Source organism: Telmatherina bonti (genome assembly GCF_933228915.1).
Source record: "Telmatherina bonti genome assembly, chromosome: 18".
Classification (NCBI taxonomy): Eukaryota; Metazoa; Chordata; class Actinopteri; order Atheriniformes; family Telmatherinidae; genus Telmatherina; species Telmatherina bonti.
In genome coordinates, this window is record NC_136616.1 from 36902877 (window position 1) to 36917841 (window position 14965).

The 14965-nt window shown below is 47.5% G+C and overlaps 1 protein-coding gene across 1 annotated transcript; it reads right to left on the reverse strand.

Annotated features, from left to right (window-relative positions):
* Positions 1 to 8313: 8313 nt before the first annotated feature.
* LOC306769326 (basement membrane-specific heparan sulfate proteoglycan core protein-like) lies at positions 8314 to 13795 on the reverse strand (the record flags this gene model as incomplete). The annotated part of the gene is made up of 5 exons (XM_079257892.1): positions 8314 to 8417; positions 8500 to 8652; positions 8728 to 8970; positions 9050 to 9313; positions 13501 to 13795. 5 exons carry the CDS (start codon positions 13793 to 13795, stop codon positions 8314 to 8316), a joined length of 1059 nt encoding a protein of 352 aa, XP_079114018.1.
* Positions 13796 to 14965: the final 1170 nt, after the last annotated feature.

Consider the following 14965-nt stretch of genomic DNA (forward strand, 5'->3'; position numbering starts at 1 on the left):
GTTTTAAAATCCTGGTACTTACTTTCCGAGCACTGCTGTCGCTCCCCGTCTCTGGAATGAGCTTCCCCGGGATCTGCGCTCTCTGGATTCAGTAGATGCTTTTAAAAACCTCTTAAAAACATCTTTGTTCAGACATTTTAGCTCCAAAAAGACTCTGCTGTGTATTTATACTGTTATTTATTTATTTAGACCCAGGCCCCCTGAACAGCACCACTCCCCCGCCCAAACCCCCCCGGCACAGCCCCAGAAATAGGGGCGTGGCAGGACCCCATCGACACCCCCTCCCTCCCAGCTTATGAATGATTGTGAAGTGTGTGTTGTTTGCAATTAAAATTGGGAAGAAGTAACCACATCATGTTGGGAGCGGGACCACCAAAGCAGCCCCGCCCACCGCACACTGCATGGCCCGCCCCCCAAAATATGTCCATGTGTTGTCAGTGTGTGTTTTTTGTGTTATGTTGACTAAGTGTAATTAAAACTGGGAGGTGAACCGATGCTGTTTGCAGCGATCGAGACCACCTTGATGGCCTCTCTCACCATCCAGATCAACGTGTCCACCTCCCAACGCCCTGCCTGTGTGTGGTGGAAGAAGGGAAGGAGGGGAGTCCGGGGATTTAGGTCCCGAGGGAAGCGCACCTCCCTCAAGAAGATGAGCCACCTGCGGCACGAGGCACGTCCCCCATTCCCGGGGCCCCCGAAGGCCAGGACAGGCCAAGGGCAGCTGCCCCAACAACCAGGGCCCTCAGCAACCCCAATAAAGGAGCCGCCACCTGCCCCAGAAGGCACCAACGAACCACATGCAAAAGTGGGGGGGGGGGGGGGGGGGGGGGGGGGGCAAGGAAGCCCACCTTGGCTGCTGCTAATTCACAACGAACTGTTGGAGAAGTCAGAGCTGAAGCTACTAGGTGGATAAGTCAACAGGCTGATCTCCCGTCTGGGCAGATCCAACCAGTTTCGATAGAGTCACGAGTCTCCTGTAAGGGTGTGGATTCAAACCGATCAGTATATGCAGAGCTGTTGTCTTTACTGACACAACTTGAGTTGCTTATAACGTCCTTATAGTCTGACCGCTGGTGACACCAGTGCATGGAAAGCGTCATTTCCAGGTGCAGCTGCTGCGTTGGAAATGAATCTGGCAACCTGGAGAATGTTTTGGTTCAAAAGAAGGATGGAAGGTGATGAATGTGAGAGGATGGAGCCGGAGGTCCTCTCTCGGTTAGATCAACAGGGTTAAAAGTGTTTCTTCAGAGGCAGGTGAAGTATCTGGTCCATGTGGTGCTGAAGGGGTGTTTCTTTACAAATAAAGCACATATTACATGATAAAAGAATAATGATTTTATAAATAAGGTGTAAGTGTAGATAATGATAATAAAGGAGTGGATCAGCTGCTGTAATCTCCAGTATGACCAGTAGGTGGCAGCAGACAGGAAGTTTCCACTGAACAGGCTGTTTTCATGTCTGGTCATGTAGAGGTTATAACATCTTATTTTAATTTTAAAAAACAGAATTTTATTTCTTTTCTCAGTGCAAACAGAAGCACTGAACTTCTAAATGTTGTGTTTGATCCATTTTCCATCAAGTTGAGTCCAGTTTGCTTTATTTGCAGGTTTTGTTAAACACATTTTTTAGAGGCAATAAAAGAAATAAAATCAGACTTTTAACAGGGATTTGTATTAAAACATCAATAATAAAACTGTACACTATATAAAACAGATCTAAAGAATCCTTCATTCAGCATCGTCTCCACAGAGAAAACTAAACATCAGATTTACACATTTAACAGTAAATTACATGTAAATCTATAAAACATGAAGATTTCCAGAAGCTTCCTGTTGACTGACACACACCATGATGTCAGGACTGAACCTGTTAATGATCTCATTAGATGTTTGTGTGGGAGGAAGAGGAGGATGAGGTGTGATGAAGGTGTACTGGGAGAAGGACTCTGCAGTGATGAGACTCCAGATGAAGATGATGGCTCTAAATAAAGATGAAGATTATGTTGGGATGTAAATAATGAGAGTTTACTTAAATAAATGGACTTTTCTCTGCTGTAGTTCCTCCAGAGTCCAGCAGAGGGAGCTGTTGGGAAGAGCTGAATTTCATCAGGTGTCAGAGAGGAAGTATCTGTCTAAACGCTGCATGATGATGACGTCATGAGGAAGAGGTAGATGAAGCTGCAGCTTCCTTATAGAAAAGATTAACTTTATCCTGTAAGATGAAGGGACAACTGAGTGGGACGAGACGTTTCCACACAGGTTCAAGCAGAAAATTCTCTGGTAGAGCTCAGAGTTAAAGTCCTGATGGAGCTGATGCAGATCGTAGCTGCCAGGAGGTCACTTAGTAAGTCTGAGATTGTATGCCCTTTTATTATCTTTTGGAAGATTTTTGACAGTCAAAAATAAACTAAGAAACATAATTGTTGGTATAAATGAAAAAATATCATTTTTGCCAAGGTGGCTAGTGGGGTGGCCTCATAGCGTAGCACTGGGTGGGATTGGGCAGCTCTGGCTATTGATCTTGTCTGAAATGTGTGTAAATGAGTTGCATTTATAGAGGGAACAAAGTTTTTGTGCTGTTGAAGTCATGACTTTGGAACCGCATAATATCCTGTCAGACATACGTTTGCAGCAACGTGCCATGATGTCAAACAGCACTTTGGACTGACGTAGACTTACACAGTATCCATTTATCTACATGATAAAGTAGTTCTCCTCTGTCACTCCTGGATACCAGTGTGAGTGTCCATATATGCGCACAACCATACACAGTAGATAAAAGATGGGCGGAGCTTCCTTAGCCCACCTAACGAAGATAGGTGGGCTAAGGTTAAAGCGTGCCATAAGCCGGCTTTGTTGTGCTGCATTCTGTTTTCTTGCCACCAGATATCAGATACTTGTCAAACATAAAGAGCACGCCCCCCCCCCCAATTTCAAGATCAGATTTGATTCAAACATTTATGATTAAAATAAAATTCACCTCCGTCTTTGTATTGTTTGGTTTTCGAGCCCCTGGTGAATGAGGAGGGAGCTGCAGTTTTTGTCATTTTGTCATAGACTTCACTTTTAACCATAGACTGTATATAAAAGATGGGCGGAGCCTCCGTGACGTCACCCGTAGGTTTCTGAAGAGCTGAATTAAAGCTCGGTGGGCGGTTCCTACCATCACCATCTTGGCAGGGGCATGCGTGTCGTCTTTCCTGGAAAATACAAATATGGGCAAAGAGGTGGAGCTTAGAGGGGGGCTGTGAACGTCATGGTGGATGATTGACATCTTGCGATCTCCGATCTGTATGTAGCTAAGAGCTAACCAAGCTAACCCGGAGATAACCAGCTAACGAAGGTAACCCGGCTAAAGCTAAGTCGTGTTTTTAAGCCACTAAAAACTGCGGTTGTTCTACGTTCTTCTGACTTGAAGCGGAAGATCTGGTACCTGTCAATCAAAAGGACACGCCCCTAAATATGTCAAATTTTGAGATTAAATTATTTCTAAATGGGTGAGTTAGAAAAAAAAAATCACTCCCCCAACAGTTGTCATGAAGGTAAACCTGACCCATTAAACGGAAAATGGATTTTTGGACCAGGCTGTAAACATGTTTATTCCTGCTGTAAACATGTTTATTCCTGCTGTAAACATGTTTATTCCTGCTGTAAACATGTTTATTCCTGCTGTAAACATGTTTATTTCTGCTGTGAAGTTGGTCTTTTTAACATGGGAGTCTATGAGGATTCGGTTTGGTTTGGAGCCCCTAGTGGATGAAGGGGGAACTGCAGTTTTTGCTCTTTCGCATTGGCTTCACTTTTAACCGCTGGAGGTTGCCGCTTGCTTTTAACTGACAGTGGTTTCTGATTGTATACAACAGGTGTGTGGATGCCAAAAGAAATCTTGCCCTGTTTCAAGGAGCTCTACCTGATTCGAAGAAACAGTACCACTCCACGTGCATGTGATGATGCATATATCTCATACTTCAAGATTTCAAGACTTATGATTTTATTGTTTTGGTTTCAGTAAATAGCTGCGAAATGGCTTTTTTTTTTTTTTTTTTTTTTAACTTAAATCCCCATCTTTCCCCTCATTGTCATGCTGCTCTGCTAACAAGATCTGTCATACACGCATCAGGAGGTTGCTATAGCGATGCCCCTGGTTATCAAGTGGCAGAGAGAAACTGTCTCAACAAGTTTAGAAGCAAATTAGCATTAGCAGCTTTGACCAACTAAAACAGCCTGGACTTTGGAGACGACGATGAGGACGTTGGGACGATGAAGGCTGCTGTGAAGCAGCTGGAGCCAGCAGAGGACATCAGTGGTTGGACTGGTGGACTACCTCAGTGAAGAGTAGAGAACGTCTGGCTCTGCTGGAAGCTCTGGGAACAAACACAAAGTTCAGGAGAGTTTACGGACATGAAGACACGTCTTTAAAGCTTCAGCTCCGAGTTTTACACAGTTTTCCTTCTTCATCGGCCATCAGGACTAAAAGCTCAGAGGTTTCAGCATGTCGGGGTGGGATCGCTGGGCGAGGTCAACAGGCTGAACCTCCTCCATGCAGCCGGTGCAGGTTAGAGTCACAAATGTTGTTCTGATCCAACTGGACAACATTTAGTTATTCTAAAATCTCATGAAAAAGCCCTTAAGACCAACAAAAGCTGCATTTTCTTCAACTGTGGCCTGATTTAGTGACGCTACTGAGAACGAGTGGTATTCATGTGTAAGTGGTGGCTGTTAGTCAGAAAGAAGACGCAGGCGACCGCAAAGCGACCGGCTTGTAGAGAAGCTAACACGCTGACCACACGCTGGAAAATATACCTGCTGTCACACCATCATCAGCCACCGCCGTGCTGCAGCGTCTAGAGGAAGCTCTCCTTGTGGTTTTATCAGCTCAGATGTCTTTTATATGTACAAGTGTCAGAACTTTGTGCTAGCATTACGATGCAGCTTGAAGAGGTGAAAACAAGACGTGTTCACACCTTCTCCTCATCGTCCCTCGGCTTCCTGTGATCTTATGATACTAAATAAACCAGATCATCAGCAAAGCCTTCAGCTCTGCAACACGGACATGACGATAATAACATCCATGTCTGTTTATCAAAGTCTGATGTTATTATCTGATATCTGCATCACTGCAGACGCTGCACCGATCTTCCTTCAGGCCTCGGGCTTCATCCTTCCTTCACTCAGCAACAAGACCCCCAGATACCTGAACTCCTCCACCTGGACCAGGACCTCATTCTGGACCCAAAGAGGACTCTCCACCCCCTTCTGGATGAGGACCCTGGCCTCAGATCTGGAGGAGCTGATTCTCATCCAGACCGGTTCACCCTGGGCTGAAGGACTCAATCCTGAAACCACCAAACTGGACTCCTCAATACCTCTGCTGATCCTAGAGGTTCTATCGGTGATGAAGTCCAGCTTTGGAGGAGTCCATCCCTCACTGGAACCGAGTCTGACTTACTGCCAGCAATGTGGACCAGACTCTGGCATGCAGGGACCAGTTAGCTCGTACAAGGGGTTCTGGTACTGCAGACTCCTGGGACACAGCTGAACTCCTTCTGCAAGTCCACAAAGCTCATGTAGACCAGTTGTAGAAACTCTCATAGGCCCTCCAGAAGTCCACAACCAGGACAAAAACCACCCTGATCCTCCTCAACTATCTGACAGACCCTCCTCTCCAGGACTCTGAACAGACCTGACCAGGGAGGCCGAGGACTCTGATCCTCCTGTAGCTGGAACATCCCTTCTCAACCAGTGGGACCACCACCCCACTCTGCCAGTCCACAGTCCCCAACGTCCACACGATGCTGCAGAGACGTGTCAACAAGACGACTACAGCCAACAAATCTGCAGCAACTGTGTGAAACTTCACGTCAACATGCAGCAGAATCTCTGAGGAACGTTTCCAGCACCTTGTAGACCCCATCACACCAAGAACTAAAGCGGTTCTGGAGGACAAAGGGGTCCAACCCGGTACTAGAAGGTGGACCTGATGAAGTGGACGGTGGTATGGAAGCACAGAACCCTGAGAAACTTCATGACTGCTGTGTTCAGAATAATCTTTGTTTTCTGATCTCATGGTGTTTTTCCACCACATGATATGATGTGTGGGCTGCAGGGTGGGGGGGGGGGGGGGTGGTTTGCACCCTCGCATGGCAGCAAGAAGGCTCCAACCTCAGCTGGAGAATAAGCAGATAGAACCAGTTTCTCTCTGGTTTAAACCCATCAGCAACATTTCTGAGTTTTAAGTCTCATTTATAAAAATCTGACTGAAATGAACCAATCACAGCTTAGTTAGACAAGCACTGCCTGCCAGGCGGAACTCAGGGTAAAATACCATGTTTACCTCTTTTCTTTGTCTTTTCCTGCTTATTTCTGACGATTATTTGTCCATAAGTGACGTCTGGTGTTGTCACTGCTGAGTAGATGGTAGCTGGTTGACTCTCTGCAGAATGAAAACATGCAGGTTACATGACTGCAGATACTGCAGCCTCGTGCACACATAATACGTCTGCAGGGATCAATACACACAAGCATGCAGGTCATTCATGTTCACATCATAGAAACATGTAGGTGATGTTTATCTGATGTGTTTTCTTTCAGAACCAGGAAGCTGGACGACCACAGAGCTGTTCCAGTCTGATAGCAGAACAACCACAGGCTGCAAACAGACCAGTACATGAACCACTGGTGCCCACCACAATGCACCAGTACTGTGAGAAAGTCGTGTAAAGGTTCTGACAGTGCTGGCTGTACCGCTGATGATCTACCCGTCTCAGTCCATGAAGTATTAAATGAATATATTATCAGAAGAAACCATGGAAATGTGAAGATAATGTATGAATGAGGCTTTTAGAAATAAATGTTCCATCTTTAGATAAAAAGCTTCAGATTTCCACATCTCAGTGTCCTGCAACACACTCATAGAAAAAGCTTTTACCTTTGTTTTGGTGCATTTTCTGTTGTCCACAATGTGATATTGTGATGTCACTGTATGTGACGTCTTGGTCTCCAACTTCATCACCAGCTGAGATGAAACAACATAAATACCAGTTTGTAATTCAGCATCTTGTAAATACAAAGCTGGAATAATCATCATGCATGGTATAAATGTAGAAATCATTCAGTGAAACAGAATCCATCCCTGAAAACGCAGAATTCTGGTGGTGGAGATGTGGACCCAAATGCTGGATGGGAAGTGGAACCAAGCAGAACATATACACTCAGAAAAGGTTGAGACGACAGGGGTAGAAGGTCTGGAGGAAGGTCTGGAGACCACATCGACAGCAGACTTGGTTCAGGAAGATGGTCCAGAAGCCACACCGGGGAAGACTGGCGAGGTGGGACACCTTGGATCGGTCAACGAAGTCAGGCCTCCAAGACAGGACGGCCACAAGCCCAGCGGTGAAGAGGCAGGAGCAGCGATGACAGAGGACCAACATCCCTGGATCCAGGAACCAAATGTGGAGGAGGAGCGACATCCTCTGAGACTGGAACCACTGGAGGTGGACCATCCTGACCAGGGACCTCCTTGGAGACAGGCGGTATGGTCCAGGGCTGTGACTGCAGCGCTGGATGGACGCTGGACCGGGATGTGGAGCTGGTGGCGACACCGGAGACATCCACCGTGGAGCTGGTGCTGGAGCTACTGGGAACACTGGGAACTTGGTCCATGGAGCTGCAGGTGATGATGGGAGGCGAGGTCGTCTACAAATACGCCTCCATCTGGCCATCGCTGCAGTCCATGCAGAACCATAAGATCTGGGTTTCCCAGGAAAAGTCTGGAAAGCCAGCCTGGACCCCCATAAGTACAGCCTCTCAGGAAACTGGGGGGAGATGGAGGTGACACTAAAAAACTGTGGTTGGCCGTCAACACAGCAACAAACCTCCTGGCTGCTGCCAGCTGCACAGTAGGGACCCGCCCTGCTGTCCAAATATACCCTGGTAGCCAAATGCACCTTGGTGAAGGCCTTGTTGGATCTGTAGGAACCCGCTGGGTCCATGTTTGGCCAGTTTGTGCTGTGGTGAAGCGGTGGTGGAGATGTGGAGCCAGATGCTGGATGGAGAGGCAGGAGGCAGAGGAAATACTGAGAAATGTCATTTAATAAGCCGAGGAACAACAGGGAAGAAACTCAGACAAACAAAGTGGCAAATGGGAACTGAAACCATGTAGTACATCTACACACAGAAGCAGAACCTGGTGGGCTGACTGGACTAAAGGTTCCCAGATGTTGAGCTCCGTTCTAGAAACATGTGGCTTCTAAAGTCTGAAGACGTTTCATGTGAAAGAAGAACATCAGGAGAAGAGAGAGATGAGATGTTCAGCTCAGTTTAAATGATGCTCTGTGGTGACGTCATCATAGTCATCAGCCAATCCCTGCTCAGCCTGGGAGGATGGAGTCATCTCCATGGAGACGGGCAGCTGGCTTCCTGCAGACAGAGCAGGTTAGAGAGAACATGATGATTGATTGATTGATTGATTGACAGGTGAGTGAACGGTTCAGAGTGTTACCTTTGTCTCTGTGTGGATATAAAGACACCATGAGGAGAGTGGAGATGAAGTACGGACAGAACACCAGCAGGTGGAGGAGCACCATGAAGCCAACATGGAGGGAGGAGGAGGCAGGGGGCGGGGCTACAGTAGTGGGCGGAGCTCCAGGTTTACCTGCAGAGAGAATCCCACCTGGTCAGGTGACTGAGTGGATGAAAGAAGTGTTGAAATGAGAGTGAAGCTCCTCACCTGTGACAGAGATCCAGCTGGGTGGAGACTCTCCATGACTGCTGATGCTACACCTGTAGAGACCTTCATCAGACCTGCTAACATGGTGGAGGGTCATGTGACCTGTAGACTCAGTCCTGATGAGGGAGCCATCTTTATAGAAAGCAGCTGGGAGGTTGGAGGGAGGCTTTGATTGACAGCTCAGAGTGAGGTCATCTCCCTCCATCACAGGGAGGACAGGACTCTGCAGGATCACTGATCCACCTCAACACAGAGACAAACTCCAGCATTTCATCCATTTCCACACAGCTTCATCACCACTAACTCCACAGTCTCATCTTACCAGTGACAGTCAGGTTGATGCTGTTACTGGTTGCTCCCTCTCTGGACTCACACCAGTACACTCCAGTGTCACGCTGGACGGTGTAGCTGATGTTACAGGAGGAACCCGCAGGTTTTCCCCACCCAGATCCACACTGAGTCCTGGTGTCTCTGGTTGTGTTTCTCCTCACCGTCCATCCAGCAGAGCCGTCGTCGTCCTCACAGATCAGACACACAGAGTCTCTTCTATAAACCTGAGATCTGCTGGGACTGATGGTCAGACGAGCTGAGAGGGATGAAAGGAAAAAGGTAGACATATGAGGTTGAAAGTGAGGAGGATTGAATGTCATTTATTCATTAACAACTTTGCTTTAATAGCAGACATTTTTGCTTAAAATATTGATCCTGATTAATAACAACTCAAAAATAGTTAAAAGTTTTGAACAGTGATGAAAGTTTTCCTACATTGATCAGTTGTGCAGATCAGCAGAGACGTCAGAACTGGAGAGAAGTAACACCCAGGTTGGTTTGTTTTAGAAAGACAAGATACTGAGTCATAAAGCAGACAAACACAGCTCATGAAAGATTTACACAGAAAAATGTTCTTTTTCTTTTAATTAATATCATCATGTGGGTTGGGGTTATATTTTATGGGAAACGTATCAATACTTTAAAATTCAGTATAGGATGCGATCAATATATTACGGCTTAACTGAGAGGTAAAGATGAGCAGGCAGGTCATGTTATATGAATACTTTACTGGGTAAATGTTCATGATCCAACTTGTAACTTTGAATGGAAACACATTTATTCTCTCCTGTTTAAATGTTATTTTTCACAGCATGTTGTGCTCTGCCTGACTGGCTGTGTAAACGTTCTAAAGTTCCTGCTAAAATAACACATTGACACATGTTTTCCATCTAACCTCCATCTTTATATCCAGACCACCACTTCTTAAAGGAACAGACAGTAAAATGACTTCTGGCTAAAGAGGACAAACAAGGTTGTGTACTTACGGAGCAGACGCTGGAGAGATGCTTCCGTCATCGTACCACTCAGTCGTTTGACCAAGTCTTCATTACTGAATGTTGGGGCCCCAAATACAGCCCGCCCTCTTCCTGTACATGTCAGGCTGGGTGGGTTTTTTCATCTCATCATACAGCTGAGGGTGACTGTTACAGTTACTGTATGTACAGTATGTACAGATGACAGAAATACAAGCAATGACAGAAATATGAACAGAATCACACCACTTTCATTACAATGATAAACATGTTACAAATATCTATAAGCTCGCTCTATTTGTTGCTAAGTGATGAATGGCAGCTAAAAAGCACAAGTTAGTGAAGTGGCCTGAGCTGAGTCAGCAGCTGAATGAACCAGTTTTCAAACCAGTAAAGAGACAGAACCACTGATGCCAACACTACAGCCGGACCATGGCAAACATTGAGAGCAGACTTGTTTCTACTGGGAAGAAAATCTGGTGGGAATAGATTCAGCATGAAGACTTGTGGAAACTGTCCTGTCATAGTCCTAACATCAAAGGATGTCATCAACCCTTTGAAATCCATTTTTGCACACCATTCAAGGCCAAAGTCCTGACTTTCACCATCTCAACTCCTGTTTCACCATTGCCACCATCCCATGTTGATGTATTGAATCACTGCCTTGGCAGACCCAGATTGCTTTGCTTCTGTGGGTTGGGTTGAGGAGGTTGTTGAGTCTGGAGCTGGGGCTTGCTGGCCTCCTAAAGCCTGGATTGTCTTCCATGGGTAGATGGCTGGGCGAAGGAAGTAGGGGCCTGCCCTGGTCGCCGGATCTCTTTCTGCCTTTGACTTGAATATTTTTATTGTAATCATCAGTCCTGATATGGAAATGCTGAGCCTGGGAGGGGAAAAGGAAAATTAATAAATAACATTAAAAAAAGTTAATAAAGCAAGGGGTGGAGTGAAAGGTACAGAACTAGGGTAAAAAAAAAAACTGTCTAAGCTTCCAAAATCACAGCATTCACAAAAACCAGATATACTGCTCAAGGACTACTTTACTTCTACTGCAGTGCAGTATATCTAAAATAGTCTGCAAAAAAAGCTGTTCTAAAAAAAAGAAATTAAAACTATAGGAACAAACTAAATAATAAATAGTAAATAAAACCAATACAACCAATAAATAAAATCAAACTATAGCCCATGAAGCAGAAGTGGTCTGGGCTGGGAGCGAAAGAATGAAAATGTGTTTTAAGATTACTTTTTAAAATGTACGGTAGAAGCAAAGTTAGAGCTAGAACAATCAATTGTGTAGATGTACTGTAATAATAGATTTTTTGCTCAATAGCTTCCCATTTATATGACCTTCTGACCCCAAATTGGTCCTGGAGCACAGTCCTACACTGTCTGAGAACCAATTATGTCTTTTATTACTTATTTTATATTAATATTACAAATAGTTTACATGATTAATGTTAATCATACATTTGTAGCTATTCTGTTGTATTGTATTGTATTGTATTCTATTCTATTCTATTCTATTCTATTCCACAGTCATTTAACAGACACTTTTATCCAAAGCGACTTACATACACACTCATACCCCTATAGGCACAAGCTGAATAACATTCAGGTCATGTTGCCTTTTTAAACAAAGCCTCTGAATTATATTGGATGTAAAATTATACGACATATATTTTTAGTCCCTCCCTGAGCCGTCACCTTATCGTGGTGGAGGGGTTTGTGTGTCCTGAAGATCCTAGCAGCTATGTTGTCTGGGGCTTTGTGCCCCTGGTAGGGTCACCCATGGCAAACAGGTGTCTAGGGGAGGGACCAGACCAAGCACGGCTCATCAACCTCTATGATGACTACAAGTATGGGGGCAAATGTCCCCTTGCTCGGATGCGGGTCACCTGGACCCCCCTCTGGAGCCAGGCCTGGTGGCTGGGCCGTTGCCCATGGGGCCCGGTCGGGCTCAGCCCGAAAGGGTTACATGGGCCCCACCTCCCGTGGGCTCACCATCTGCGGGAGGAGCCGTAGGGGTCGGGTGCAATGTGAGCTGGGCGGCAGCAAGAGGCGGGGACCCCGGCGGTCCGATCCCCGGCTGCAGAAGCTGGCTCTAGGGACGTGGAACGTCACCTCTCTGGTGGGGAAGGAGCCTGAGCTTGTGCGCGAGGTTGAGCGGTTCCGACTAGATATAGTTGGACTCACCTCGACGCATGGCTTGGGCTCTGGAACCAGAACCCTCGAGAGGGGCTGGACCTTCTTCCACTCTGGAGTTGCTCATGGTGAGAGGCGCCGAGCAGGTGTGGGCATTCTCATCAGCCCCCAGCTTGGTGCCTGCACGTTGGGGTTTACCCCGGTGGATGAAAGGGTAGTTTCCCTCCGCCTCCGGGTGGGGGGACGGGTCCTGACTGTTGTCTGTGCTTATGCACCAACAGCAGTTCAGAGTACCCACCCTTTCTGGAGTCCTTGGAGGGAGTGCTGGAGGGTGCTCCTTCTGGGGACTCCATTGTTCTGCTGGGGGACTTCAATGCTCACGTGGGCAATGACAGTGAGACCTGGAGGGGAGTGATTGGGAGGCATGGTCCCCCCCCTCTGAACCCAAATGGTGTTTTGTTATTGGACTTCTGTGCTCGTCATGGATTGTCCATAACGAACACCATGTTGAACATAAGAGTGTCCATATATACACCTGGCATCAGGATTCCCTGGGCCGCAGTTCGATGATCGACTTTGTAATCGTATCGTTGGACCTGCGGCCACATGCCTTGGACACTCGGGTGAAGAGGGGGAGGAGCTGTCAACTGATCACCACCTGGTGGTGAGTTGGCTCAGATAGGGGGTGGGGAAGCCGGTCAGATCTGGGGGATAAGGGGGAAATAATCCAGTTAAGTGGGTGGGCAATGGGACACGGATGAGGATGGCTGGGGTATGGGAAGGGGCATGTTAGGGGGTACACAATGAGATTGATGCGTGTATGATGTAGTGTGCTTGTGTAGAAGGAATATGAGGCCGAATGAAAGGGGGGTGAGAGTGGAGTGTGTGTAGAGTGGAGTATGTGATTGTGTGTGTGTGGGTGTATAGAGGTGGAGCGAGGTGAAGGGATGGGGTCGGAGTATGGGCATGTATAGGGGGACAGTGTATAAGGGGAACTGGGGTGGGTTGAATGTAAAGCAGAAGTGTGAGTGGATGGGGACTGAGTACGGGATGCGTGATGAGTGTGAGGGTGTGTCGAGGGGAGTGTGTGAGGCGGGATGTTATGGGGTGTGAGTGTGAATGGGGTGGGGGGCAGAGGAGCGGGGTGTCTGTAAGCGACAGGATAGACAGTGTGTGTGTGTGTGTGCGAGAGAGTGTGTGTGAGTGTGGGAGGGGTAAAAGGGCCTTGGTGTCCGGGGAGCGCGGCCGGTGCACTGAGTTGCGGCCTTGCTGTCGCTCAGTGGTGGTCTGGGTGTCCTGGCTCTCCATTGGCGTGGGCTGCACCTTCTGCCTGCGGGGGTGGGGGGGTTGCCTTTGGGCTCTTGGGGTCCTGGGGCCCGCACTCTGTCTGCCCTGGGTGGCCGGTGCCCGGTGGAGCCAGGCTTTGCCGGTCCGGGCCTGCTGGGGCCTGTTCCCCCTGACCATGAGGGGCTCTGCTGGGGCCCCCCCTCTACCACCTCCTGGGTGGATGCATGGCTGGCTCCGGAGCGGGGTGGTTGGGATCTGTGCTTGGGGACGGCCGCCAGCAGCTCGAGCCTCGGGTTTCTCTGGGCCCTCCTCTTGCTTGCGTGTGGGCGGGGCCACATTGGTATGATCACTCTTCTCTGAACACGTTCCACTCTGTATGTTCTGCATGTGACACAGTCACTGAGTCGCCTGCAGGTTCATTTACTAACAATGGCTGGTTTTCTTCCTGTGTGTCTAATTTAGCTTGTTTGTTCTGGGTTTTCCTGATAGTTGATGGCTTCGTCCTCCCGCAGGGGGAACATGACTCCAGTGTGTATAGGTGTATGGATGTGTGTATATATAAGTGGCTATGTGTGCTTATATACACGCAAATGTATGTAGGTTGTTCTCTTTTTCAGTCTTTTTTTTCTTTCTCTCTCTCTTTTTCTCTCTACAAGGTGTTTTCTGTTTTCCATTCTTTTCGATTCTCTTTCTGTCCCTCTTCTGTCCTCTCCGGTCCGGTCCAGCAGTACAAACTTTGTAATACAATTACAACAATTATGCAAAATAAATCGAAAAAAAAAAAAAAAAAAACAGAATATCAAGGGGAGCATGATATCTATGATGCTCCCCTTGGCAAAGTAAATTTGCCCAGCAGAATACAGCATCCAGAAAATCCATTTTGCCTGCTTAAATGCTGGACAAGACAAAAAAAAAAAAAAAAAAGAATGGGCTGTGTTCCATGCCTCTATTGCTGAGGCGGCCAGCCGGAGCTGTGGCTGTAGGGTCGTTGGTGCCTGTCGTGGTGGTAATCCCAGGACTCGTTGGTGGACACCAGCAGTGAGGGATGCCATCAAGCTGAAGAAGGAGTCCTATCGGGCCTTCTTGGCCTGTGGGACTCTGGAGGCAGCTGATGGGTACCGACAGGCTAAGCAGCATGCGGCTTCGGCTGTCACCAAGGCAAAAACTCAGGCATGGGACGAGTTCGGTGAGGCCATGGAGAAAGACTTCCGGACGGCTTCGAGGCGATCCTGGTCCACCATCCGGTGCTCCATCAACACTGTGTACAGTGGAGATGGGGAGATGCTGACCTCAACTCGGGAAGTTGTGGGTCGGTGAAGGGAATACTTCGAAGACCTCCTCAATCCTACCAACACGTCTTCCGATAAAGAAGCAGAGCTGGGGGACTCAGGGGTGGACTCTCCTATCTCTGGGGCTGAAGTCACTGAGGTGGTCAAAAAGCTCCTTGGCGGCAAGGCCCCGGGGGTGGATGAGATCCACCCGGAGTTCCTTAAGGCTCTGGATGCTGT